The 27182-nt window shown below is 35.1% G+C and overlaps 2 protein-coding genes across 3 annotated transcripts in view; both read left to right on the top strand.

Annotated features, from left to right (window-relative positions):
• The window catches only part of LOC112058373 (transcription factor IIIB 90 kDa subunit), a 62838-nt gene extending 54501 nt beyond the window's left edge, over positions 1-8337 (top strand). The window contains exon 11 of the mRNA XM_024099153.2: positions 79-8337. Coding sequence (XP_023954921.1) covers positions 79-203 — 125 coding nt within the window. The 3' untranslated portion in view covers positions 204-8337. The remainder of the gene's footprint in view (positions 1-78) is intronic.
• A 642-nt stretch (positions 8338-8979) lies between these two features.
• Positions 8980-27182, top strand: part of LOC112058371 (protein pellino) — a 97633-nt gene continuing 79430 nt past the window's right edge. The window contains exon 1 of one of the 2 annotated variants that reach the window (XM_052888147.1): positions 8980-9278. In XM_052888147.1, coding sequence (XP_052744107.1) covers positions 9106-9278 — 173 coding nt within the window. In that variant the 5' untranslated portion in view covers positions 8980-9105. Of the gene's footprint in view, positions 9279-10267; positions 10699-27182 lie in introns of those variants that run through there. The other variant, XM_024099150.2, reaches the window with a different exon arrangement.

The following is a 27182-nucleotide window of genomic DNA, read 5'->3' as shown; positions in this document are numbered from 1 at the left end:
GCAGTGGACGTCCATCGGCTGATATGATGATGATGATGATGAACCTAAACCCTAACAGAATTTAATTCCTTACTTCAGATGCTGCAGAAGATTACGACGAAGACCTCGAAGCGGAAGCACCAGACGCAAGCGGCGAAATGTCTCTAGCAGCCATGTTGCAGAATGGGGCGGAGGAAGATTACTATGACTACGAGGAATATTAGCTAAAACCGGCCACAGTATGCTGTGGCTTGATCATCTATTTGAATACTAATAGGCTAAGAGCTAGCGACGGCCAGATATTCGTCATTTTATAACAGCTGAAATTTGTCATCTCATGCTGCTATGCCATAGGTATTGGAGTTTCGGGGAGTTACATATCAACCCATGTTCGGTTCACTGCTGAGCTCGAGTCTCCTCTCAGATTGAGAGGGGTTAGGCCAATAGTCCACCACGCTGGCCCAATGCGGATTGGCAGACTTCGCACACGCAGAGAACTAAGAAAATTCTCTGGTATGCAGGTTTCCTATCGATGTTTTTCCTACACCGTTTGAGACACGTGGTATTTAAATTCTTAAAATGCACACAACTGAAAAGTTGGAGGTGCATGCCCCGGACCGGATTCGAACCCACACCCTCTGAAATCGGAGGCAGAGGTCATATCCATTCTATCAGAGGGCTATCACGGCTGTTATACATATTACGCCGGGAAAAATATTAAAAAATTGACTTTATGCTTAGAAAGTGAGGGTCTGGATCCTTCAAACCTGCTATTTCCTAAAGTAACCACGGCTCAAACTTTATAATTGGCTACCGTTTTTACAGGTAGAAGCGTCAGCTGACAAACAGCTTTTGTTAAATGACGAATGTTTGGCTGTCGCTGGTTCTTAGTCTATAATGCTGGTTTCACCACCTGTTGATAAGTGTCGGATAGTCTAACCATTAGGGCGATGCCTTATTAGTACAAATACTTTCCATTTATTCAACGCAACGGATGTACATAGTGCAAGAGCATGGACGCACTTACCCAGTGAGATTCAAGAATACGTACAAAACAAATAAGTTGAAACGTCGCTTGCAACGAAGTTACACTTTAATGTGGCATGTCATTTAAAATATGTGTTCCGTTTTTGACACAATTTAATATTACGCTGGTATTTTTATAATTCAATAGATTTTATTTTTGATAATTCCTGTCAAAACCAAACAAGTATTTTGAGAAACCGCACCAACCTCGAATCGTGCTCGTACGGCGAACTTAAATCGGCGACTTTATGCAGTTGCCTTGGATGATATGATGGAGCAGAAAAGCAAACGCTTTTCTCGGAAGGAGATCCAAGATTACCGTTTGCTCGTTAAAATTCGATCGAAAACGATGCGGCGACGGCGCAACGTAAAGCACTAATGGGGTATCACTCTAAGTTTTGTCTTACTTTATGTCAAATAACAAAGACAAAACATGTGAATAAGCTATCCGACACTTATCAGAAGGTTGTGAACCCTTAAATTAGGAATTTAATTGATTAGGTGTAAGGGAAAGTTTTGTCGTGTGTATCATTAAACCCTTTTTTTATTCTGCCTCAATAGGCCTAAGATATCTCTTAAAAACAAAATGACACATTGTGGACCAATAGCGGTGGTATAGAAAATATCGTTCTCTCTTTTCTTTCCAGTACAGAGAAAGAGCAAGTGATAATTCGGTTCCGCCGCTATTTGTCAACGTTATCTTCACGGTATATGCCGTTGACACATACTATACCATGTCCAGATTGAATTGCGCTATTTGGTAAATAAACAAACCCTTTTGTCGATGCCAAACTTTCATAATAGTTTTCAGAACCATCAAACTATTAAAACACGCACAAACACTTTGTTCTTTACAATCCACCTATGGAGAATCATACAAACGTAACATTTTTTTAATTTACACAGGGTTTAATCAAAATTTTTAGAAATAAACGAAATTAAACACGAAATTATGCACACAGATTACATTTAAATGTTAATTTGACGTTTCGTCTCTCTAAGGTTGTGCCAAGTAAAATTGTCACCACAGATTAAAAATGAACGATTTACCGATTGTAAATATCGAATGTATTCCGTTCAGTATCGATATCGTAATTGAGTAATTTGAATAAAGTATTTTTTTCATAGCGCTGTTTAGTTAGTTACGTACTTATATGTTAAAAAAAGATAATTCGTTAACAAGTACTGCCTAAATTTTTTAGTACTCTTTTAATTTATAACAAACAGATACAAGTGAAAAAAATGTTATTTGATAGGTATTAATTAATATACAACAGAAAGAGGTAGATAGTTAATATCGCGCGTATTTTGACTGTGTGATTAGTGTTGCCAACTTAGAAGTGAGTTTTTAAGTAAAGTGATTTTGATATAAAATTCGATTAGTATAAGTTAATTCTCGATATAGTTCATCAACGGCCCATCCCTAGGATGACGTCACAACTATTGTCAGTGATGAATACGGCCATATTTGTTTACAAGATTTTGCAATTCTAAAAAAATGAAGTTTAGGGCCTACTGGAATGTTAATCGGATTTTGGTCAAATCTGAATTATAAGTACAAAAAAAAAGATAAAACTTTCTCTAACACCTACTTATTAGTATAATTTAAGTAGGCTTACTTAACAAGCGCCTTAAAAAGTTTTGGTAACTAGTGCTAATTAGGAAGTTATAGTGGACTAAGGGCTAGCGGCTGTAGTCAAGTGGCACGTCCATTCTCTTTCTACGATCGCTAACGCTTCGAAAACTAGAAAAATGTATCGGAATGAGATTTGCTATCAACAGGTCACGTGATCAAGATCTGTCATTCCGATACATTTTTCTAGTTTTCGAAGCGTTTGCGATCGTAGAAAGAGAATCGACGTGCCTCTTGGCTACAGGAGCTAGATAGCCAGATATACTTCATTTTATGAAGGCTCCTACCCTCATACCAGTATCGCACCTAAATTCACGAACAAAATTGTTTGTCATTTTCTGAGAAAAACGAGCTCAGATTTGGTATACATCTAATACTAAATTAGATTTTTTTGTCCCTTTTTTTTCACCAGTTATACACAAAAAAAATCACACTAGCGGACCAGGTCTAGCTTCGCTTTGACTTATGTTTCTTCCGCGCCAGGTGTCAAGCTGTAGGCTAACAATTTATAGCCTTCACAAAATGAGGTGTGTCTAGCTATTGCAGGCTCTAAATATTATATGACTGCAAAGTTTCTGACTGCAGATAGTAGTTTTAGTCTGTCCTGCTAGTACAAGTGTAGTCTCGCTTACGCTTAGAACAGAGTTCCGCAAACTTAAGGTACAGGTATGAATCCAAGAAATTTTAAAGGTTCAACAAGGAAAAACAAATATTATTTCAAGATGGGCATCCACATATCCGCATCGTAAGTATCGGATGCATAGCATTAAACGGATCGTAGTATTCTTTGGATAGAAATACAAGTGCGTCGATTAATCGTATGAGTGACAATCATTGTAAAATTAAAATTCCGTATCATGCGATTCATATTCAGATACACACGATGCAGTTAAGTGGACGCCTATCTTTTATGAAAATTAATTATAGTAATCCAAATAATAATAATTTAGTATATTAAAAGTATGTTTTATTGTGAAATTTGAGTTGAATGTGTTTTTTTATACAACCATATTGGGTAGTAACCCTACCTTCTGCAGAAGGCAAGTTTGTTTTCCAATAGCTTACATTATAAGTATTTAAGTATATTCATCAGTTAAGTTTGTACCCATAACACTATTAGCTTGGCAACTTCGTTCGTAACACTCCCGATGGTTCGCGCGGGCCGGGGGGCGTGTAACGATGAATTAAAAACCCACGACTGACGCACCTTACTTCCCCGCACGCACAATTTCACACCCGCGCAGTCTTTCTCCCCGTCGCCCGCATATCATGGGAGTGTCATCAACGTACTTGTCAGACTATAGCTTTGCTTCGGGAGTTATTAGCGATGTGTGTATTGTCCAACTCATCATTAGCAGCCTATTCTAATGGCCCATTACAGGGCCAGGCCTCTCATCTTGTAAGGGAGGGTATATTATGGCACACTGGTGTCTCAGACGAATTACATATTATAAGTTATTTGGTGTGAGACTGGTCGTGGTCATTCTGGCCTAGTAACTTTAAAGTTAACGATATTTAATAACTAGCTATTGTTAATAATTCTTAAGCTCAGACTGATTACATAAGGACTAGTATCGCACCTAAAATTGTCTGTCATTTTTTGAGGAAAATGTGCGTAGATGGAGTATATATCTTATAATAAACTAGAAGTTCATGTCCGTTTTTTACACCACTCAATTACAAAAAAAGATATATTTAAGGAGGTCTTTAACCGACAAACACGATTACAACTATGAAACATCGATTTTATAGAGACTGTTTTAATAATTTCATTAGATTGTTGATCAATTGACTTTGACAGAAAAGTAACGTCCAGGCAACTCCTTAAGTAGTTAGTCTGAGTTCTGAAGTCATGATTTCGTATTTATTATTTATTTAATTCTAAATGAACAAAATTGGGATGATAGGTAAAAAAATTACATCCTGTGATGTGGATAACATATCAGTTGATATTGTGATTTTTAGTAATAAGCTTTACGGAATACGAGAAATGATGTTTTTTGATGTTAAATATTTTAGGTGGCTAATAAACAAATGTTAGTGAATAGGCTGATCATAGACAAGGTACACCAAATAATGACCACCAGTGGGGAGTGTGCCATAATATATCCTCCTCTCATATAAGGAGCGCTTTGCGGAACACTAGCTTAGACTAGGCCATCTTAGAGGTTTAGTATCTAGTTGTTTATTGTTGAAAAATAACATGGTTATATAAAAACCGTGTTTTGTGATTTCAAGCAAATAAATTATTTTATAAGGATGATAATAATTAATTAGTAGAATCTACATAAGTAGTTGCATATTATATAGATGGAAGTTTGTGAGAAAAAACAAAAAAGGGAGTGAAAAGTAGGGTTGCCAACATTGTTTCAGAAAAATAAAGTATTTCTCAGATTTAGCTATAAAAAATATAGTATGCTTGAATAAAATATAGTATTTTATGAAATAATCAAAATATGACATCTATTTTTAAAAAGCAATATTTATTTCTGAAATAAGAGTGTCATAGGTATCAGTCTTCAGTGTTGAAAATTATAATATTTTTGCATACTATATATTTTTTCAACAGTATATAGTACGCAGACCAGAAATATATATTCAGAGGCACAATTATCCGCCCACTTTAATATGGCGCGAGTATGTTATATATTATAGTACGGTTGGCAACCCTAGGTCAGTGAAGGTTGTTTTGACAGAGTATATGTTAAGAGTTGATGATAATAACTAACAATGATTTAGAACAACATTTGCATCAAAAACCACAAAAGCATAATCATTGATAGCCAAACATCGTTCACATGTAGGTATTGATAACAATGATAATAAATGATTGATAGTCAAACAAAGATTTTATACTATTAGATATGTCACTAACGCGTCGAAATAGAGACGAACAAAGATCAATTGTCTAAATTTAATTCAGTCTCATAGTAAACAAAGAAGGTTATATAAACATATAATACCCAGTTGCGTGCACTTCATACATGAATTTAAGTACTACATACCCTAAGAGTTGTCTTCTTAGTGCTTATTAAATGCAGATTTTTCCAGTTTTCTTAATTTTATTACTAGTGCATACCCTGACCGACAACCATTTGGACGCCACTCATAACACCTGAACATTGTCTACAATGTCGAGATGTATGGTCAGGAAGTGTAAAAACTATATATAAAAATTATAATATCAGTAAACACATAATGGGGATGATGACTAGGTTTGAATATATTGATTTTTTTATGATACATTCGGGTAAATAGGGTCAATGTTAACTAATTTATACATAAAAAGCAAAGATTGTCTGGATATTTGCAAAATAAATGAGATTATAAAATTTCAAAAACTATTAAAAATATTTTATCGTAATTAGATGAAAATTCATACAGTTTTAGCTATCTTACATTAAATGTGACATTTTTTTAATATATGAACTATGAGCATAAACGCACAAATAACAAAGATATTAGTAATTTTGTTTGAACGCGCATACAAATCTAACGATCATTACATTGCCTATGACGTCATTATTTCGAGCCATTTTGTATGGAGCGTTTTTCAGGGATCCGCGGCAGTGCCGCAAATCTGACTCTTTAAATCCTTGTAGCTCCGAAAGTAATGACCGCAGATACCCTGTTCCTTTTACAAAATTGCTTTGCTATTAGTATACTCTTAATTTATATAAAATTTAAAAAACTGTCATCATCCCTATTGTGCATGCGCTCAAGCTAAATTCGGATCACTTTTTGTGGTGATCTTGCAGGCACGTAACATATCTATAGTATAAAATATCATTGGTCAAACATCATTCATCAGTACCCTATGTGTTATGGTAGACAAACTCTAACATTTTCTCGAATCGAATCCTAGACCACCGAATCGAATTGGACGCCTTAACTGTTATTGGTGCTTCAAATTAGATACACAAAGTTTTATAATCAACTCATATATAAGTAACACTTCAATATAATAAGAAGAAAATTAAGAAATCTTCATTATAATAAGAATTTAAATAGCCCTGAACTCTTTGATTTTTCAAAAAAGTTGTATGTAAGTAGGTATTTCCAATTTATTTACTTATGTTTATGGTAATATGAGATCTCAAATTCTGCATTAGAAGGATGCAAGTTGTAACATGAACGAGTGTGACTTGAAGTAAAAGTTATGAATAACATTGCATTATATCAATATATGTATCTAACTATACTAATAGCATTAACAACTGAGTCTTAGGGCCATAAATCATTTCTCTATATCTATCTCGCTTGCACTTATGGGTCTTATGGAGCCGTCTAGTGAAGGGTGTAACAATGAAAGACATATTATCGATAAGTAAAGTTTATTATCGTATCTTGTTCACAAAATTAAAAAAATTAACAATATTTGATTTAATATAATACATATTTCATATTATATAATTATTAACTAAATAAAATTAATCTTCATCTGAGTCTTCATCATCAGAATCTTCGTCTTCTGCCAAATTTATTATATATTAGTATCCATAGTGCGCAACGAGTAACACATGAATGTATTTATTTAATTGCAGTAAACACATTTATAGCAAAAAAAATACGCAATGCAATTACATTAGAAACCGACCAATCAGAATCGTCCAAATCATTATTGACTCATCATTAGCACGTGCGCAGGTAGCCGTTTATCGATAATTAGGGTGCGCAGGTAGGCGCGCTGCACATTCCTATCTTTTTTGACTTTTATGACCGGACGACTCAGATGATAATGCGCATACTATAGTGATGTCCGCTTCATTTTTATCGATAACTATGTTTTTTTATTAATTCAATAGTTCGCTACTTATATGTTTAGGTATATATTATTTATAATCATTTATGTTTTATAATTTCCCACCTGTTATGAGTGTTTATTTATTTATAAAACTTTTAAAAAAAGTTTTATAAATAAATAAACACTCATAACAAATGAAGCCCACCTAAGTGACGTGGGCGTCATTTTTAAAAGTATTACAAATTCTTATTAACCGACTTCAAAAAAGGAGGAAATTAGACCCTATTGTCAGTTTCTATTCTGTTAGAATTGCACAGTTTTTGTATAAGTTTCTCTGTACTAGTTTCTAAACATTTGTGTGCTGAATTTCATAAGTGTATGCAAGTCTATTTTGTATGTTTGTACGTCTGTGTTTCCGTGCATATAAAAGCCTAAGTGATAACATAAAATTAAAATAAATAAATAAAATTGATTATTGGAATGGGTAAATATTTTTTCGAAAACATTATCTCTAAATTTATTGTAGGTACAAGTTGTACCTAATATACAACTGAGATTTAAAAAGTACCTAATACAAAAATAATATTGATGATTAAAATATATCTAATGCCATTTTTTAGAGGGATTAGGCCATTAGTCCACCACGCTGGCCCAAGGCGAATTGGCAGACTTCACACACGCAGATAATTAAGAAAATTCTCTGGTATGCAGGTTTCAGGCTTTTTTTACTTTAAATTTTTATTTTTGCCTTTTTGAAGTCAGATTACTTTTTAGGGATTATAGATAGATACCACCATTAATGTGAAATGAACTGTTAAAAAATATTAATTTTAGACTTGGACTACCAATACCTAGATCGAATTTGATTATTTATGAACAATGCTTAATGTATATTGTTTGTTTTTATTTAGTGATATTTAAAAATGTGAATTATAAGTTTTTTATTTTACTTAAATTCCGTTTCATTTGCCTTTCCTTTAGTTATTCTACTATTGACGCCATAAATTAAGGAATTGTGTCAGATATCAAATAGAATTTTGATTTCCTTTTTTCTTGCTTTGGTTGTTCCTCAATAAAATACATCATTTATATGGTTTTCTTTCTTACACCTCAGAATTCTGATCGGATAATGACTTTTTTTTCCAAATATGTGTGTGATTTTTAATTATATAATAGAGTAAGAAAACCAATCAGTTCGTTTTAAAATGATTCTTGAACAAAGGAACAAAAATTATAAAAGCAAAATTATAATATAACTGTAAGTATATTTCTTACTATTTGAAATCAATAGAGACAATTTTTTTATTACCTATATACTTGTATGAATAGTACCACCAAGTAAATAAATCGTATGAATAGTATACCAAGTAGTACAATGTTGTGTAATAAAAAATGATAAATATGGAGAGACATTTTTATGAATCACAGATCCTATCAAAAGGAAGAGGAACGTCACTACAGAGCACAGGTCGCGCGCAAAGACTTGTTGCAACATGTTCGCGGCTCGAGTACCGAAGTCCGCTGTAATGACAAGTCTCACAAAAATATGTAGGTAGGCAGTAGGCAGTCACTATAAAATATAAAAACGCCACTGCAATCGAGCGTGTGACTTGTAATTTTGTACATAAAAAGATCATATTCTAGTCGTATTTAGTATTCATAAATAAATTATATGTCAAAGTAATATAATTAAAAAATAATAATATATTTTATATTAATTATTATGGGTTTTATGTGTACTACTCAAAGTAGAAAGAAAAGAAACATAGGAAGTAACAAATTGATAGAAATATTAAGATTTGAAATATATTTACGTTCTAAATGTGGCCAAATTCCTTGGTTTATTGCCTGTTCGAACTTGATGACGGAGCTTCGGGAAAAAAGATGTCTAGAAAAGTGAGTTTTATACATATTTTCATTTTAGTATTGAAAATTCGAACTATCAAATTTTGATATTGTATTGTATTTACCTATTTTGTTGTTGTTATTGTTGCTGAATTAAATTGATTTTTATTTATTTGATATTATTTTGCTTACATTTTTTTCGCGCCCCGCCTAATTTTAACCGGAAATCGGAAATTCTTGTCAAATATCTTCTTATATGTTTACTCAGACGAATTATGTAATTGGTCTAACTTTGTCTATGATCTATTTGCTTTGTGTTGATCATGGTTATTTTAAATTACATAAAGGCTAAATTGGTGTTGATTGACCTCAGACCAATAACATATGTACTTGTATCGTACCATCGATCGTACCTAATATCACCAACAAAATGTTTGTCACCAACACAATGTGTCATATTTTGAAGGGTACGAGGTAAACTTACACTTTGAAAATGTTTAAAACCAATGTATATATTTGTGTCCTAAGACTAAACACTACTATAAATTTGATTCGTGTAATTTTTAAACAGCTACAAACACATCGCTTATACTATGCTTATTATTTGATTACTTGATCGATGTTTTGCTGTTCTGGCTTTCGATCCTTTTTATCACAAATTTGATTTATTTAACTTCGAAATATCTATAAATGAAACGTAACTACATATTTTAGTAAACTAGAAATCATTAGCCGTATTTCATGGCATTTAACTACACAAACCGACATTTTTAGGGAACTCTTTACATGACGAAAATCATGAAACAACAATTCTATATAAACAGTTTTTTTAAATGCTCGTTGATTCTTGATCTTTGACAGAGGGGTAAAGTGCTAGCGAGACGGGTCCCTATATATCTTGTCTGAGTAATTAAATTAAATAAAGAATATGGGTGATTCATCTGAGACACTTTCACTATCATCAATAAATAATGATGGGGGCAACACTAAAGCTTCTGACTCGTACGAACTTCGTAATGGGCATCGTGTTCTATTTTGTTAATCGTCTATGGTCGTGTATTCGAACTACGAGCTAATGAAGTTAGCTTCAGTTTATTCCGTAAAATACAACATTACATTACAACATAATCGCATTTCAGTTTGTGTTTAGTGTTTACGAGGATTCTTTATTGTACTAAGTTTCAGTGTACAGTTTTATTCACAGCCATTTCGTAATTGAAGCCACAAAGCTGTAAAACACGAAGGAACTTCCGATACTATAATAATTCATGTTAGTGCAGTGCGCGTTTTACACTGGTGCTATAATGAAGAGTAGTGTATTTATCGCTTTGTAGCGATGTGTGAATTGAAATAATAGTGTTTTTTTGTAAAATTCATGGTGTTTCCGATATTATCAGTGTCGTTTGTAAATTATAGTTCGAATCATAGGGTCCACAACAGAGCAGACGGATTCTACCATGGTCGTAAAACGGTAAGTCGTCATACCTTGTCACAACGTGGTGTTACTAAAAAACATTTGATTTTGCCATACGGTTTGCTATTCTTGATATACAATTTAATAAAATTCTTTTGTTTGTAATAGGCCCATGTAACGGGTTATAATTAAGCAAATTAAAAAAATGACAAGTGGCATTTCTTGTACATGTAGTCTTCTAAATTTAAAAAGTCCAAACCAGTGTTCCATGTTTTTGTTTTTGTTGTTTATTTTTTGAAGAATTTAATAAACTAATCGCGCCATTACATTGTAATGCTCTATTTCTTATCTTCCTTTGTGTTCTTTTGTTGTAGATTGTTTTGTTTACATTTAATATTGTATCTTTGTATCCTTGATCTGACTATATTTTAAATAAAATGTTAACACATTAAATTAACATCGCGCATGTTAAGTGAATCTGCAATCTGTCAATATACCTACTGTAGGCAGATTTGGTGCAGTACATTTGACTTACCAGGCAGGAAGACCATTGTCTTCAAGTCCTCTTGACTTTTTTCATATTTAATAGCCCAGAGGCCAGTGGCATGTTTCGACAAAAAAATTACATGGCCGATTTGTATAACTTAATTTTTTGTTTTGTTAACTTCTATACTGAGGTTGTTTAAAAAAAAATAGATGATGATTGATATTTTAATGCGAATTGAAGATTGCTAATTGCTTTTACGTAGACTTAATAGTTACTAAATTCAAAATAAATAATAAAAATAATTTAATTGTTATCTACCATACAATCTAGCATGTAAACAACACACAAAAAAATTAGGGTAAAAATCGAACAAACAAATTAAAAAAGAGGGTATAAATCTGAAGTCGTAAATCTAAGAGACAAATATCTTAGCAACCCATGGATTCACTGTGTAGATGTCCGGGTCCATCACATTGGGATACCATCAAGCATAACTCTGGGGTGATAATAATTCTTACTGAGAATTTCTTGGAAGACAAGAGCCATAGGTATTGTATGTGCTGTTGGAATGAAGTAAAGTGTAGAAATGCCAGTTCTGTCAATGTTGTCCTGGCAATTGCAAGCCAAAGCCATAACAACTTCGCAGCTGGGTTTCTAATTACACAGCCTATCTAATTACATGGCATCTTGAGATAAATAATTGCTAATTTTACCTGGTATTTGTTTTATTATATGTGTATTGGCTGGCAGTTCATTGTGATGCAGTCTATGTTGAAGGATTCTAGTCTAAAAGATGCCTATTCATTCTTGACTTGAAGATACCATCATTGTATGTGGTAGATATAGTTTTCAGTTGTAAAACAGGTTTAAGTAACCTTTACCATGAATAAAGGTTGTCGACTTTTGAGGAACCCTCTCATTAAACTTTCATAAAGCTTGCGAGTTGCGGCTGTCTGTCTTTACAAAGACAGCTGATGATAATTCATTTACAAATGTTAAAAACATGCAAATGGTGCACAAATCAACATACAATTATGTTTTCATAGCTTATTTTTCTCTTTTTAATGTCACTACAAGAGGATTTTCTTTCATGTAACTATAGGGTATATTTTCAATTGTGCCAGACATCCGAATACCTTAGTGCTATTGTAATGTCTAATGCCTTGTCGACAATTTGAGAGTGTCAAGACCAAAACCCAAGATTAGGATCTAATATGTATACAAAGGTGTTTATTGCCAAACTCTTTCGAAGGCGGCTGGACCGATTTTCATTAAATTTTGTATGCATATTTGCGAATCAGTTTGTTTACTGGGTCAGCTAGTAAATTATAGATATAAACATGATTAGTGTGAAAATGTGCAAAAAATATTTTTATTTATTGAAATATTTATTGCAATAAATTAAAAATTACAGTTACCTATTTAAATATAAACACTTTTTTCAAACACATCAGGGTAAAATTATACCTATCTATCTATCTATCCTGGTTCAGAAAGTAACCTCTTCTCATATATTACTCAATATATGAGAATCTATCTAACTAATCATTGGACATTGTTTTATGGTTATCAATTGTCAATTGTGAATGACCTTAAATATTTATGTGATAGTGGATATGACGTTTGCCTTCGTTTCGGAGGGTGTAAGTTCAAATCCGATCTGGAGGAATGCACCTCCAACTTTTTAGTTATGTGAATTTTAAGAAATTAAATATCACGCGTCTCTTATTCTGAAAGGAGATTCGTGCTCAATGGTGAGCCGATTATGGGTTGTTAAAGATGATGATGACATTCTTACATAAATATTAATAACTAAATGTGCCCCACTGATTAAATCACACAAATAATAAATAAATGAAATTGGTTTAAATTGCATATAACCCTCCTCAATGTCATTTTAGTGAGATAATTTATATATTTAGTTGTACTTAAACTGTAACTGTATTTTTTCTTCAGATATGCATCTTTGAAATGCCACAGCTTTTTTACTTAGGTTTACTCAATCAGTCCCAGTGTCCCTCTTAACCTGAGGTCCATGTTATGTGATATGCTCTTACGCCAGCCACACACGCTCAAGTTTGCCGTCCAGTTTGCAGCGCGCTTAGGGATGTAAAAAATATACAGAAACCATAAGTATATTGTGATTTTTTCAAATACGCCATCAGAAAAAATTACAAAGTAAGCTATCTGCTTGCTCCATCAAGTATTAATTTAAAAAAAATGGACTAAAGTTTTTTTTATTTCTATGACTTCACATTATCTTGCCTGAAGTTGAAACAGATGCCCATTACAACATCACAAGGAGGCTTTGAAAGTTACGGCGCGGCGCAGGCAAACTTTTTATTATAAGACCCCAGTTTATGAGCCATCGTAAAACCCCTGGCTGTCGCTCAGAGATAATGAGAGGTGATTCAATGTTGAACTCAAAACGCACGGTTATTATGGTACACAAAGGAAGGAAAAAATGCGTACCGCGAATAGTATTCATAATATTGTGGGAAATTAAATAAATATACAGTAATGATACACGAGTTAGAAGTGGATATAAGAATAAACATCAATGTTGAATAATAGTTAATTAGTAATTAAGGATTTTTATCAGAACATATTATTCATTAACAAATTACATTAAAATTTTACTAAAATGAAACACTCAAATTAAAGAATATATTTCGAAGTTTAAAAACATTATCACTTATTCACTTATCGAAACTTCGCGTGGGGCGTAATCTTCTAGATTTTAACCTCCTAGATTTTGTATGGCGTGGCCAACTAGATTTTGTATGGCGTGGCCTTTTGAAGCGTATTTGGGGGTCGTTTCTTAGAGTTTCCTCGGCACGAAGTCGCGAGCCTCCACTGGTGTGGAATAAACTAAAACAAGTTTGTATTTGAAATATTGAAAAGTCCTCGCCAGTCGTAAATACTTATCTCTCGTTTATCCATTCCCTCTTATACTTTTACTAAAATGAAACAGACTCAAATTAAAAAATATATTTCGAAGTTTAAAAACATTAGCACTTATTCACTTATCGAAACTTCGCGTGGGGCGTAATCTTCTAGATTTTAGCCTCCTAGATTTTGTATGGCGTGGCCTCCTAGATTTTGTATGGCGTGGCCTCCTAGATTTTGTATGGCGTGGCCTACTTGATTTTGTATGGCGTGGCCTTTTGAAGCGTATTTGGGGGTGGTTTCTTAGAGTTTCCTCGGCACGAAGTCGCGAGCCTCCACTGGTGTGGAATAAACTAAAATAAGTTTGTATTTGAAATATTGAAATGTCCTCGCCAGTCGTAAATATCTATCGTTTATCCATTCCCTCTTATACTTTAAAAAATCTTTCAAACAAATTGAAAATTGGTTCAGTTAGTACAAGACTATGTAGAGCACAAACACATCGTCAAATTTAAAACACACGTCGTTTTTGCGTCGAGGGTTCAAAAGCACTCTATTGCTATAGACACCATTAAGTTGCAATTTTAATAGACAATTCCCGATTCAGTTAAAAGGATCATAGTACGCACATCTGCCGAGCAGGTGGCGGCGAAAGGCAGGTGGTGCCGTTGGAAGTTGGACGGATGTTACGTCACCTGCGTTCAATGTGGGCTTCTGGCGGATCTAAACTGAGGATCCGTAGTTTTGTCGGTCAACTCACAGCCTATTAACCGACTTCAAAAAAGGAGATGTTCCATTCGGCGGATTTTTTGTATACTAATATTATAATGAGGTAAAGTTTGTGGTGTAGTATGGGTCTTTGGATCAACTGAATCGATTTTTCAAAATTCTACTACTCTCAAACCAGGTTATTTGTGAGTATCGTAGGCTATGGAACTAGGCGGGCAAAACTGCGGAGCGTCGGCTAGTATGTAATATGTTCCCCGATTTGTTAAATAGCGTATTGCTCAGCCAAAACTAAAATCGATTTCGTGATTGCATTGTTCAATTATGTGCTTATACTTCTTATTCTATTCTTATTTTTACTTAATTGAAAATTGTGTCAATGAACAAAACTTAATTAAAAAATATAGGTATGTCCCGTTTTACTTAATCTACCTACAGTTAATAATCAGACAAGATCGTGGTAATGAACCACCGATTTCAAACGCTTCTAGAAAGAAGAAAGAAAGAAAAAATCTTTATTAGAGCATTGTGCCACACAACACAATTTGTTCTTATAATCGTCAGGACAATCGAAAAAATCAAAGCGACGTTCTGCGATTCTACTGACATTGTAGTTTAAGTTGAACCGCTTTGCAGGATATTTGCTGGTAGAAAAAAACATGTGTCTGCCTTGGGCATTACCAACTGCGCCTGACGGTCCATTAAAACGTCTCTTGCCTTGTGCTCTGTGTTTTTTTCTTTATTTAAAAAAAAAAAACACAGATCCAACCGCTTACCCATTTCCAACGCCGTCACAATAAGAAATTCTAATAAATTATTCAATAAACCGTACCCTCTTTAGAGCTCCAGGGGCACGTGTCTCTAACATTAACCGACCCAATTGTAAAGATAACTCGATTCCACGCTTCTAGGAAACGAAATGTAGATGACTCGTTTGGTAGTGTAACCGGGAGGTCAACCCTCCGATGGATACGAACGCATACGAATTGCGGGGTCATTGACCTGCGGTTTGGTCGGCCTCATTGGTATACGCAGAAGTGCAATATTTCGGCGTATACGGACGTCCTGTCGATAAAGAAAAATGCATATGGGTTTTTTTTATGTTGAATAGGCTGGCTATTTGTTATTTTGACTACTATCAAGCTTGGTGGAATCATGGTGTCTAACTTTGACCTCGCTGACCTAGTAGATCTTTTTTTGTTTGTGTTAAAACACAATCATTGCATTTTCATAAAAATTATCTACCACTACGAGTACTAAAATTGAAATAATTGGATTGAAAAAATAACAAAAATCCACGCAAAAAAAGTAGCTAGCTTTCGCTAGTAAATCATCATCATTATCTACGTCATTCGTATCACGTCTATAGCTGGCCTATAAGGAGGTCTTCTAAACACCATGATCTTAAGCCACACACATCCAGCGGATCTCTGTTACCCGCTTAATGTCTGGCTAGTTAGCTCAGTGGATCGGGATGGCTATACTTAAAAAATAACTATAAGAATGAAAAGGGCTCCTATACAGCATTACTGTGTTGGCACCGCCTTCGAACCGCCTTTTCTTTTTAGTTCATTTTTGTGATTTTGAAGTCGGTTTTTTGTTTTCAAAAGATTATATTTTTCTGTTTTTAATGTGAGTACGAGCAATTTCGTTATTTTAATTTTGACACAAAATTACTGAACCGATTTTCATGAAAATGAAATAGGACCAATCTGGAAGTATACTCTTTCAAACAAAAAAATAATTTTCAAAATTGGTTTAGAAATTACGGAGTTATGAGTTAACAAACATTATAAAAAACATACGCGTCCAATTGAGAAGCTCCTTCTTTTTTTGAAGTCTTTTAAAAACAGCGTGTTACATAACTTGTTACTACCATCTGAAACGTTCGACAACGCTCCAAATGTGCAACGACGAATCGCAGTAACTACGCAACGAGGCAAGAATTAGGATTTTATACGGTTCGAGGAATTGAATGCATCCTCCGCACGCGATTATTGCGCTGCGAACATTGCGGGCCTTGTCCTTAATGTCTGGCGTGTGGCGGGACAAGGGTATCGGTGATTATAATAAGTTAACATACGAAGAACAATTTGCAATATTCTACAATAGATTTGCACTTGAATAAAGTTGCAGACCTCTCCCTGGTGTTCAAAGGGAGCGTCGACTTGAGGCATGTTTTGAGTCTCGATAAAAAAATTAGTCAAATGAGAACTTCCTCCTTTTTGAAGGTTAAAAAGTTCAAAGGGGAAGCTGAATTTTTTTCGGAGTGATTACTGGTGACGAAGGTTCTAGTTATAGAGTAATGTGTTTTGCCATTGTAGATGAGGTGAAATAAAAATCGCCAGGTGGCCTAAACAACATATAAGCCCAATAAGCAATTTTTTTTAATTTACTTATTGGCAGGGGGGTGTAGGACTTAATCCTAGTATGTCCTGTAAAGTATTGTTTTGTCTTTTGTCTGGCGTGACAAGGATATCGATGTTTATGAAAATAACTAAACATACATACAGCCGAACATAGCACCTCTTTCTTTTTGGAATTTGTTTAAAAGTTTTCTATACCCCTCAAATAAATCACTACGCTATATTTTGCAACACGTTTTGCCTCAAAACTCCATTTCCCGTGTCTCATTACGCATGACTGAAGAAGGGTAAACAAAATCTAACTATTAAAACATAACCCAGAGGTTGACAACATTCATTGCTTATGATAATGAAAGAAGTGTTTGTAAACAAATTGGAATAGAAAATTTTTGGATTGGAATTTCATTTGATTTTGAGTGAAGATTCAGGACGCATTCACAGGAATAAAAAGAGCTAATCACTAAAAACACTATTTGTATTTTCACAGTACATTAAAGCATAAATTGATGCTCAAAACAGACGTTAGAGTTCGTTAAACGCTTCGTATCCGGAATCTCGCTGAGCGTTGATTCAGCCTTAATTTCCGGAGTTCTTATAAAAAATTGACCGTTGGACTGACGGCGATGACTAAGGATCGTAATTTACGACTGTTCAATTTCCTCTGAGCTAGAATCGATACTTCTGTAAAAGGACATCATTATTTTGCGTACCACTACTTAAACGCTTAAACTTTGGAAACTTACAGAACAAAGACGGATTTTTTTTCGCAGAGTAATTTAATTTGTTGATTGTCGTCGTTTGTTGTCAAATTGCATGCCTGTAATCCCGCAATCATTTGTCCCCAAATAGATTTCATATTTTTTTTTGCATGTAATGTCGCATTGTTCAGAAACCCATGGTCATTGGTCGTATATGACTTATTACAATTTTAATATGTTCATTAATTATTATCCGTATTAAAAGTCTTTTTGTACCAATAATAAATAAAACTACTTACTAAAATTATCTTTCGAATTTCATTGAAATTTTGTGGAAAACAATTTGATTCACACCTTCGAACAAATTGCCCAAAACCTCACACGATCGTTTATGTTTGAGTTCACTGAAATTGTTTTATATTCCGTTAAGTATGTTGACCTAATCAAGTAACTTACTTTGTTTACTGTTGCCGTATAATCACTCTAAACGATCATTTGTGATTTGAGCGATTTAACCGTATAAATGGAGCAGAAATGAAAGTAGGTTGTGTTTGCTGGTGATCGTATTGTGACTACAATACCTTCTGTTTATACTAGACCATGTTTTACGCCGAAATAATAGAGCGTTTATGCAGAGAGTTGGCGAACATTTTTGGATAGGATTTGAGGCATCATAAGAAGTCTCAAAGTCACAGCTATGCTTGGAGTTTCTCTGCGTGATCGAATCAGAAATGAGGAGATCCGCAGAAGAACCAAGATCACTGACATGGCTCAGCGAATCGCGAAGCTGAAGTGACACAGGACATATTATATAGTTTGAAGAGCCGATGGACGTTTGGTCCCAAGGTGCTTGAATGGCAACCCCGCACCGGAATGCGCAGAGTTGGTCGCACCCGCACTAGGTGACCTAAGACATCAAGCGTATTGCAGGAAGCCGTTGGATGCTGGTGGCTTGAAATTGTGGTGTTTGGAAGTCTATGCATGAGGCCTATTTCCGGTAGTGGACAATTGGACATGCATCGGCTGTTTATGATGATGATAATTATGAGGCAAGTCCTGTAGGTACCTCTCAATCCCTTATACAGAAATGGATACCTTCTGAGAGAGTAGGTACTCAGTTCTGTGTTACAGTAGTTTAAGAGATGTACAAAATATCCGCTTACCTCAAATACTTATTCAAAAATGTTCGCCAGCTCTCTGATTACTTAGTCTGCCACAATTAATATATTATGTACAATCTTTTTCACCTTTCATTATCACAGATTAAGGTTCATTATTAATTAGAGTATAAAAATTATAATTAAAATTAAGTATTTTACATTATGTAAGGCTTAGTTTACTAGCAATTTTGCACGTCAAGTTTGGCTTAGATTAATAATAACTGGATCGGGTCTTGGTAATTCTTATAATTTTAAAAAGTACAATGCACTCGTATTGTAACGGTAAATATAGGATTAATTAATTTAAGGAGGGACGAGTCGCTCTTCGTTGCTTTTATACGAGTGTATGTATATTCAGATTTCAATGTCGTTTGATAATTATGGCTTATCTGTTATTTTGGTACGCAAATTCATATAACCGCATAAAGCAGAAATGTCCGAAACTAATTGCCTAGCTCCTTATAGTTCGCCATTCATCGAGGCTTATTTTTTTCATTCATGTTTTGTATCTGATATTTTACCCGACGCATAAAGAGGGGTGTTATAAGTTTGACGTGTTTGTCTGTCGGTCAGTCTGTTTGTGGCACTATAGTCCCCGAACGGATGATGCGATTTCAAATTAGCTTTTTTTGTATGAAAGATGACCTATGGGTGACTTGAGTGTTCTTAGACATGTTTGATGAAAATCGGTTGAGCCGTTTAAACATTCTGGGAGTTGAAAGTTGGAAAGAATAACCGAATGTCTGCAAATATACTCGAGTGGGGTCTCAAATGAAAGCGCGCTGAAAAATAATGCTGATGACTTCATCGAGAGTGTAATTAATAATTTCATGACCTTCAAGGGTTTAACAAAATTTTAAATTTTATGTTATTTTCTGATACAGGAAAGAATCTTTTATTATCTATACAAATTCATTCTAAATACATCTTTTTAACACTTTATTTGTATTGCTTTTATGTTGTACGTGTTATGTTAATTTTCCTCATTGATAGTTAGTGTAACCACAGATGTGTAAATTGCTTGAGTGTGAGTGAATGAGTCGACGACCTTAGAATAACTTATTGTGTGTAACTAACCACCTAGTTATATTTAACTAAGTAAGTAGGACATATATTGCATGTTAAACGGCTTAAACTGTATAGCGATGATTGATGGAAACAACAACTTGTTTGATTTATTGTAATATGGATGATGACAGTTTTTTAAATTGTATATAAATTAAGAGTATGCTAATAGTAAAACAATTTTGTAAAAGTAACGGGGTATCTGCGATCATTACTTTCGGAGCTACAGGGATTTAAAGGGTCAGATTTGCGGCGCTTCCACGGATCCCTGAACAACGCCCCATACAAAATGGTACGAATTAATGACGTCGTAGGTATACAATGATCGTTAGATTTGTATGGGCGTTCAAACAAAATTACTAATATATTTTTTATTTGTGCGTTTATATTTATAGTTCAAATATTGAAAAATGACACATTTAATGTAAAGAAGCTAAACTGTATGAAATTTCATCTAATTACGATAAAAGATTTTGAAATTTAATAATCTTATTTATTTTGCAAATATCCAGACAATCTTTGCTTTTTATGTATAAATTAGTCAACATTGACCCTAATTACCCGAATGTATCATAAAAATCAATATATTCAAGTCATCATCATGTTAATATGGCAGCCATTGGAAAACCTACTGTGTGCCTAGTCTTTAAAACTTTGATAAAACTGTTTCGGATGATGGTCGATATTCTAGAGTTCTAGACAAACAGATAAAAATTTCATTTGGACGGCCGTGTGGCGCAGTGGATAATATATTAGTATGGATATTACTTTCTTATGCCATCTGTCAAAATTTGTCGACAGCTGCTTCAGAGATTAGCCGGAACAAATAGACAAACAGACACTTCTATATTATTTTGTTTATATTGGATATTTAGAAACTATTATCTCTTAACTAGCGGATGCCCGCGACTTCGTCCGCGTGAATTTAGTTTTTCACAAATCCGACGGGAACCATGGATTTTTCTGATGTAAAAAGTAGCCTATATGTTAATCCAGGCCATAATATAACTCAATACCAAATTTCAGCTAATTCGTTTCAGTAGGTCGAGCAAATCTCGGGAAATCATGGATTTTTCGCGATGAAAAGTAGCCTATGTGTAAAATCTATTTCCATTCCAAATTTCAGCCAAATCGCTTCAGTAGTTGCGGCGTTAAAGAGTAACAAACATCCAAACATCTATACAAACATCCATACAAACTTTCGCGTTTATAATATTAGTAGGATTGACCGTAGGAATAATTACATCATAGTGGAGTTTAAAATGCACCCAAGGTCGACATATTGTAATATACATAGGTAGTTAAATATTGTTTTTGAAGTCGGTAAAAATCTGCAAGTCGTTGCTGAATGTTAATTACTTCACATTAAAGGCACATCACTGCGGTTTTTAAAAATGGTCTGATTACTGTTATAGTACTTATGTATGCCCTACTTTAGTTAATGTTGTCTTTGTTGACGCCGGTATAGTTTAACTTGTTACAATATTTTGCTCTTCGTCTTAAAGGTACAAGTGAATTAAAAGTCTTCGTAGTGCTCGAACTTGGTGTCTCAAAATACTCAAAAGTCTCGTAAGAGTTGAGATTATATGTGAATCGTATTTTAATATTGAGTCTTGACTCTTTCAAGACCAGCGAGTGGTTTGGGATTTTTCATATATGTTTTTTTTTGGGATGCCAGATACGACAGAAGTGCTCAAAAAACCATTTCCTCAAATTCTGTTCACGTTAGTCTAAGTGAAATTTTACGAATATTCACAAATAGAAAAGCTCCAGTCTGAACTACATATACCTAGTATAATAGCCTTCGTTTCATTGAGATCTGGAAAGTTATCCGAAAAATAAACAAATTCCACGCGAAGGCCACGAGTTTCTACTGGATAATATTGGTGCAATTGTTTTTATTTAACTCGAGAAACTGGATGTTAAACGGTGCCCAAGCGAATGGAACCTACACAGCAATTTAGATAGAAAGTGAGACTAGACGAATTGCCCCAAGATCGTGACCGTGCGAACGGGGAAAGTACAACAGAAGGGATTTGCTATAGCTTATGCAACCATTTGCATTGTGGTTTTGAATTTACGGTCGTCGTTAGTGGATTTTTTTTTAAATAAACACGCTGCGCCTAGTTATGTCACTGCTAAGACAATTTGCCATTAAATGAATACATATTACGTGTCGGTTTTTTAAATGCCGGTTACGAAATTGATGCTGTTTGTTTTCAATGGCAAGTTTGCGCTTAACTGCGATTACATGTGACATGTAAATTGGTAGCGGGTATATATGAACAGAAAGAGATGCTTAAAGTACGACAACGCCTTTTTGACAACATAGTAACCTCTGCAGACAAAGTTCCCGATTTACGTAAGCCGCGCTAAATTCCTATCACACGGGACATCAGTTTATGACTGATCTCACTCACAAACAACTGGTCTGATTAAGCCGATGTTCGTGCCAAGAGCCGTGATAGCCCAGTGGATATGACTTCAGAATCCGATTCCGGAGGGCGTAGGTACGAATCCGGTCCGGGGCATTCACCTCCAACTTTTTAGTTACGTCTGGTTACGTGCATTTTAAGAAATTCAATATCACGCGTATAAATATTAAATATACTTTGGATTTAATGATTGAATCAGAATTTGTCTAAATTAAAAATTGAGTTTATGAAGCTATCTTGACAACACATTTTAAAGTATTGAAATTAACAATTGTTTTTTTATTACTGATTCCTAATAGTAAAGTAGAGATTCAAACGTGTCTTTGTTTGTACATACAACGTACGAAATGCTAAGTAGGCGGGTAGGTATTTCACACGTCACGATGAGTCAAAGGAATTCCGGCGCGCTATGTGTAGGTGTGATTTCGCGTAAACTTCCGCTGTTCCCGCGAACAAGCGTGCAGGTAGACGATAAGGACGAACCGGACGAAAGAAGCCTTATCATCACTAGTATGTGTAAGATCTAGGGTTGTCCACCACAACACAACAAAAAATGTAGATATCGATTGATTGATCTTTTTTTTTTGTTTTTTTTACAAGTTTGCCCTTGACTACAATCTCACCTGATGGCAGTGATGATGTAGTCTAAGATGGAAGCGGGCTAACTTATTAGGGGGAGGATGAAAATTCACACCCCCTTTCGGTTTCTAAACGACATTGTACCCGAACGCTAAATCGCTTGGTGGTTCGTCTTTACCGGTAGGGTGGTCACTAGCCACGTCCGAGGCCTCTCAACAGTCAGACCTGGACCAATTAAGAAAATCTCAATGGACGTCTATCGGCTGATGATGATGATGATGATGCTTCCATTTGACATATTATTGGGTATCGTTTTACTTATTCACATGTAGTAGGTATTTGGGGGCACGGCAGTGCCCCGCCAGTGCGAAAAACTTAACATTTCTGTAAGCGTTTATTTATTCTTCAAATAACTCATTTAAATGTTCTTCGATATCTGATAACATAATTAGCGGAATGCGTTTTTAAGCAGTTCCTACTTAGTTTGTTCATTCATATCGTTAAATACTTTATTTATCGTTGAATTGCTAAGACGTACTCTTAGGTATGAATGGGCAACAATTCCAATGAATCGCATTACCTTTCGTCGAATGAAGTGGGTGGTGCATATACATAGATATGTTATATACACCTACCAACTGATGTAATTATAGTCAAGTAATCGTTAAATCGGTCGTGATGTCCAGTGGATATGATTGCTGTTGTTTTGTCTGCCTTCGATTCGTAGGTTCGAATCCGGTCCGGGGCTTCAAATTTTCAGTTAATATGCATTTTAAGAAATTATAATGTATCACGTGTCTCAATCGGTCAAGTATAAACACCGTGAGATTTTTCTTAATTCTCTGCGTGTACGACACGCAGAGACTGCGTGTGCGTGTTGGACTAATACCTCTCATTCTGAGAAGAAACTCGTGCTCAACAGTGAGCCGAATATGGGTTAATAATGATTCGTATTTTTTTTTTAATAATTGATTTTTGATTTATTACTAGTCTAGTGAGAGGTTACAGGTCATAGCGGTTGTTCGTATTACTTTATTCAAGGCGTTCTACATTCTACTTACGGCCAGTTTCTTCATCGCAAGTAACAGTCAAAGTAACGTCATAAATCAAAAGTGACGGTCTTATTCACTGAAAAATAAAGTCTTCTTTACTACTTACTACTTTTACTGTTACTTTAGCTTTACATGAAGAAACTGGCTGTTAGTCATACTATTCGACAGATACAACGAATATTGTGCACACAGAACCTATTAAAGCACTGAAGTTTCGACGGTGCTTTAAAAGACCTAATATTTAATTTACTTCACTTGAAAAATATTCAAATGCTAATTACATAAATAGTATCTACCTAATCTTTACAGCTCCATCAGTAAAGTAGAACCTAACTTCTACAATAGGTATTCGTCGATCCTTCATTACATGGTGCGTTATAATTTACGAACAGAAATATTACCCCTCCGTATATAATTACGCTTACCTTCGGCGTAGTAATTAAAGACAATTTCGTAGAGGCGTACCGGAGAAATGGGAAGGGCGGACGGTTTTGATCTTCCATATTTCAATTTCCATCGACCGGTTGACTATTACACTTTAATGGTCGGTCGGTACTAATTTTGGTCAAATGAAGCATAACGAAAAAGTTTCATCGACCTCGAGGTTGTGGTCAGTTACCAAATCTTGAGTGTTACGGATGAGGTATCTTGATGAGAGATATTCTTCCTTCTTCGAATTGAGATTGTTATATTCCGGTTCATATTTTATGACGTCTTAGAACATCAAGCGATAAGATGTCAATTTTCGGCAACGTAGGGTAGTAGCGGCGTGTCATTCCCCGCTTGTGACTTTCTCCCACCAACAGTCCCTTAACGCGTCGTGATTTTAGTGTACTTTATGTGCATGATAAAACGACGAAAAACAGAAACATCACAATGGCCATTAAAACGAGACTAGCCCGGACATTTATGTTTCCCATATTTCTTTATGGTCCTGAGACTTGGACTCTGTGAAAGTGATAAAAAGAGGATAGACGCTCTAGAAATGTGGTCTGGAGAACAATTTTTGGCATATCCTGGACACAGTTCCGAACATCTCCATCCTCCAAGAACTGCGCATTAAGTAGCGTCTTTCTTCCATCGTCCAATGTTGTATACTCACTTTCTGTGGGCATATCACATGACGAGACGACGTCTATAGAGCGACTTGTGATGCAAGGAAAGGTGGGAGGGCACAAGAGCGCGGGCAGGTCACCAATGCGCTGGACTGACCAAGTGGAAACCGCTCTACATGGTGCTCTCCACGAATGTGCTAAGAGAGTTGCACTATGGTAAGAATGGCGACGGATATAGGCTTGCCATCACACTTTAATGTCGACCACGATCACTCTGTCAAGAGTGTGGCGACAAAGAAGAAGAAGTACTATTTATGTACCTACTACCTGCGTGTAGCGACTTCCGAGCCGTCATAAAGTTCGACTCGAACTGTACTAATTTACGACTATATCCGCTACATCAACAGAAGTTTAGTAAAGCTGAAGAGTTTGTTTGCTTCAACGCGCTAATCTTAGGAACTACTGGTCCGATTCAAAAATTCTTTCAGTGTTAGATAGTCAATTTACCGAAGAAGGCTATAGGCCCCCGTATTCTTACGGTGAATCCGCGTGGCGTCAGCTAGTATATGTAAAAGACATCTCGGTGTTGAGTCAGCCCCTTATTGGGGGCCTTAGTTTGGTTTTTCCACATTAAAACTAACCCATAACCGGTCACAAACAACAGCTAAGTTATTAGTGTCAATCTCTACTTAGACTATGAGTAGATAAGTGGATATGACATGTATTTAGAACTTATGTGACCCAGTTCTGCATTGTGGACAGCGATGTACGACCAGACCGATAGCTTATCGCGTTTACGATCGATATAAACCACTTGAAGTACGAGACCTTGTGAAAACAAATTGCATTTTGCGACATGGATAATAGGACTACTCACCAGCGGCGAAGAGTTCAACAAGGCGATTCCTATCGGATTACCGTTGACAAATCTATACATATTCATTATTGTAATGAATATGGTGTATGTATGGATATATGAGAAACCATATCACGCGGTATGAATTTCCTTTTCATTGGGTTTTGGGTTACCTTCGACAAAATTCCAACCTTCGCCACTGTTACTTACTTTTTAACAGAAGTGAGCTGCATCGTTACGTGATCGATATGTCTAGGACTCGTACTAAGTATGGTGCTCTTTCAAATTCAGTTTTATTTTAGACATATATTGGGCAACCTTTAGGCAAGCGTGGTAAATCGTAGGCAGCACCTTAACTGAAATCTATTGCTTGTTTTAATCTATTTCTTGGGTATGGCTAGGTAGTATTTTTGCAGACACCTACATATTTTTAATCAAATAATATAATTTTAATAATGGGTCATAAATTCAGATTAAATTACTAATTAATATATTTAAAAATATGACAATAAGATATCGTAACTGCTTCATTTCGTACGGGAAATGTATAAAACGCTGTAGTAGAGCTAATAAAGCTATAACTTAATATGAAAATTATATTTATCGATGGGTCAAATTGGTTAACACTTGGGTTAAGAGTCAAGATTGACGAGTGTCTTGTGATATGGCCACTATAATTGTGCGCAATTATTATTTATAGTTGTCCACCCAACGCTGTGTTGTATGTAACACCTATAGGAGTTATAGGCAATGATTATTTTATAATATAGATATGCTATGTGCCTACAAAAACACCGAAAAAAGTGATCCTAATTTAGCGACTCCACTAAGCGCATACATGCACAATTATGTGTTTACTGACGTATTACTTTATGTATCTATAGTTTTTACACTTCCTATACACACAACAATGTTTAAGTACTATGTGTTTAAATAACTTTCGTTGTTTATTAAATGACTAAATGATTTTTTTGACGGCCTCCGTGGCACAGTGGTATGCGCGGTGGATTTACGAGACGGAGGTCCTGGGTTCGATCCCCGGCTGGGCAGATTGAGATTTTCTTAATTTGTCCAGGTCTGGCTGGTGGGAGGCTTCGGCCGTGGCTAGTTACCATCCTACCGGCAAAGACGTACCGCCAAGCGATTTAGCGTTCCGGTACGATGCCGTGTAGA

This window comes from Bicyclus anynana, chromosome 21 (genome assembly GCF_947172395.1).
Source record: "Bicyclus anynana chromosome 21, ilBicAnyn1.1, whole genome shotgun sequence".
NCBI classification, from domain to species: domain Eukaryota; kingdom Metazoa; phylum Arthropoda; class Insecta; order Lepidoptera; family Nymphalidae; genus Bicyclus; species Bicyclus anynana.
This window is presented reverse-complemented; position numbering and strand designations above follow the sequence as displayed.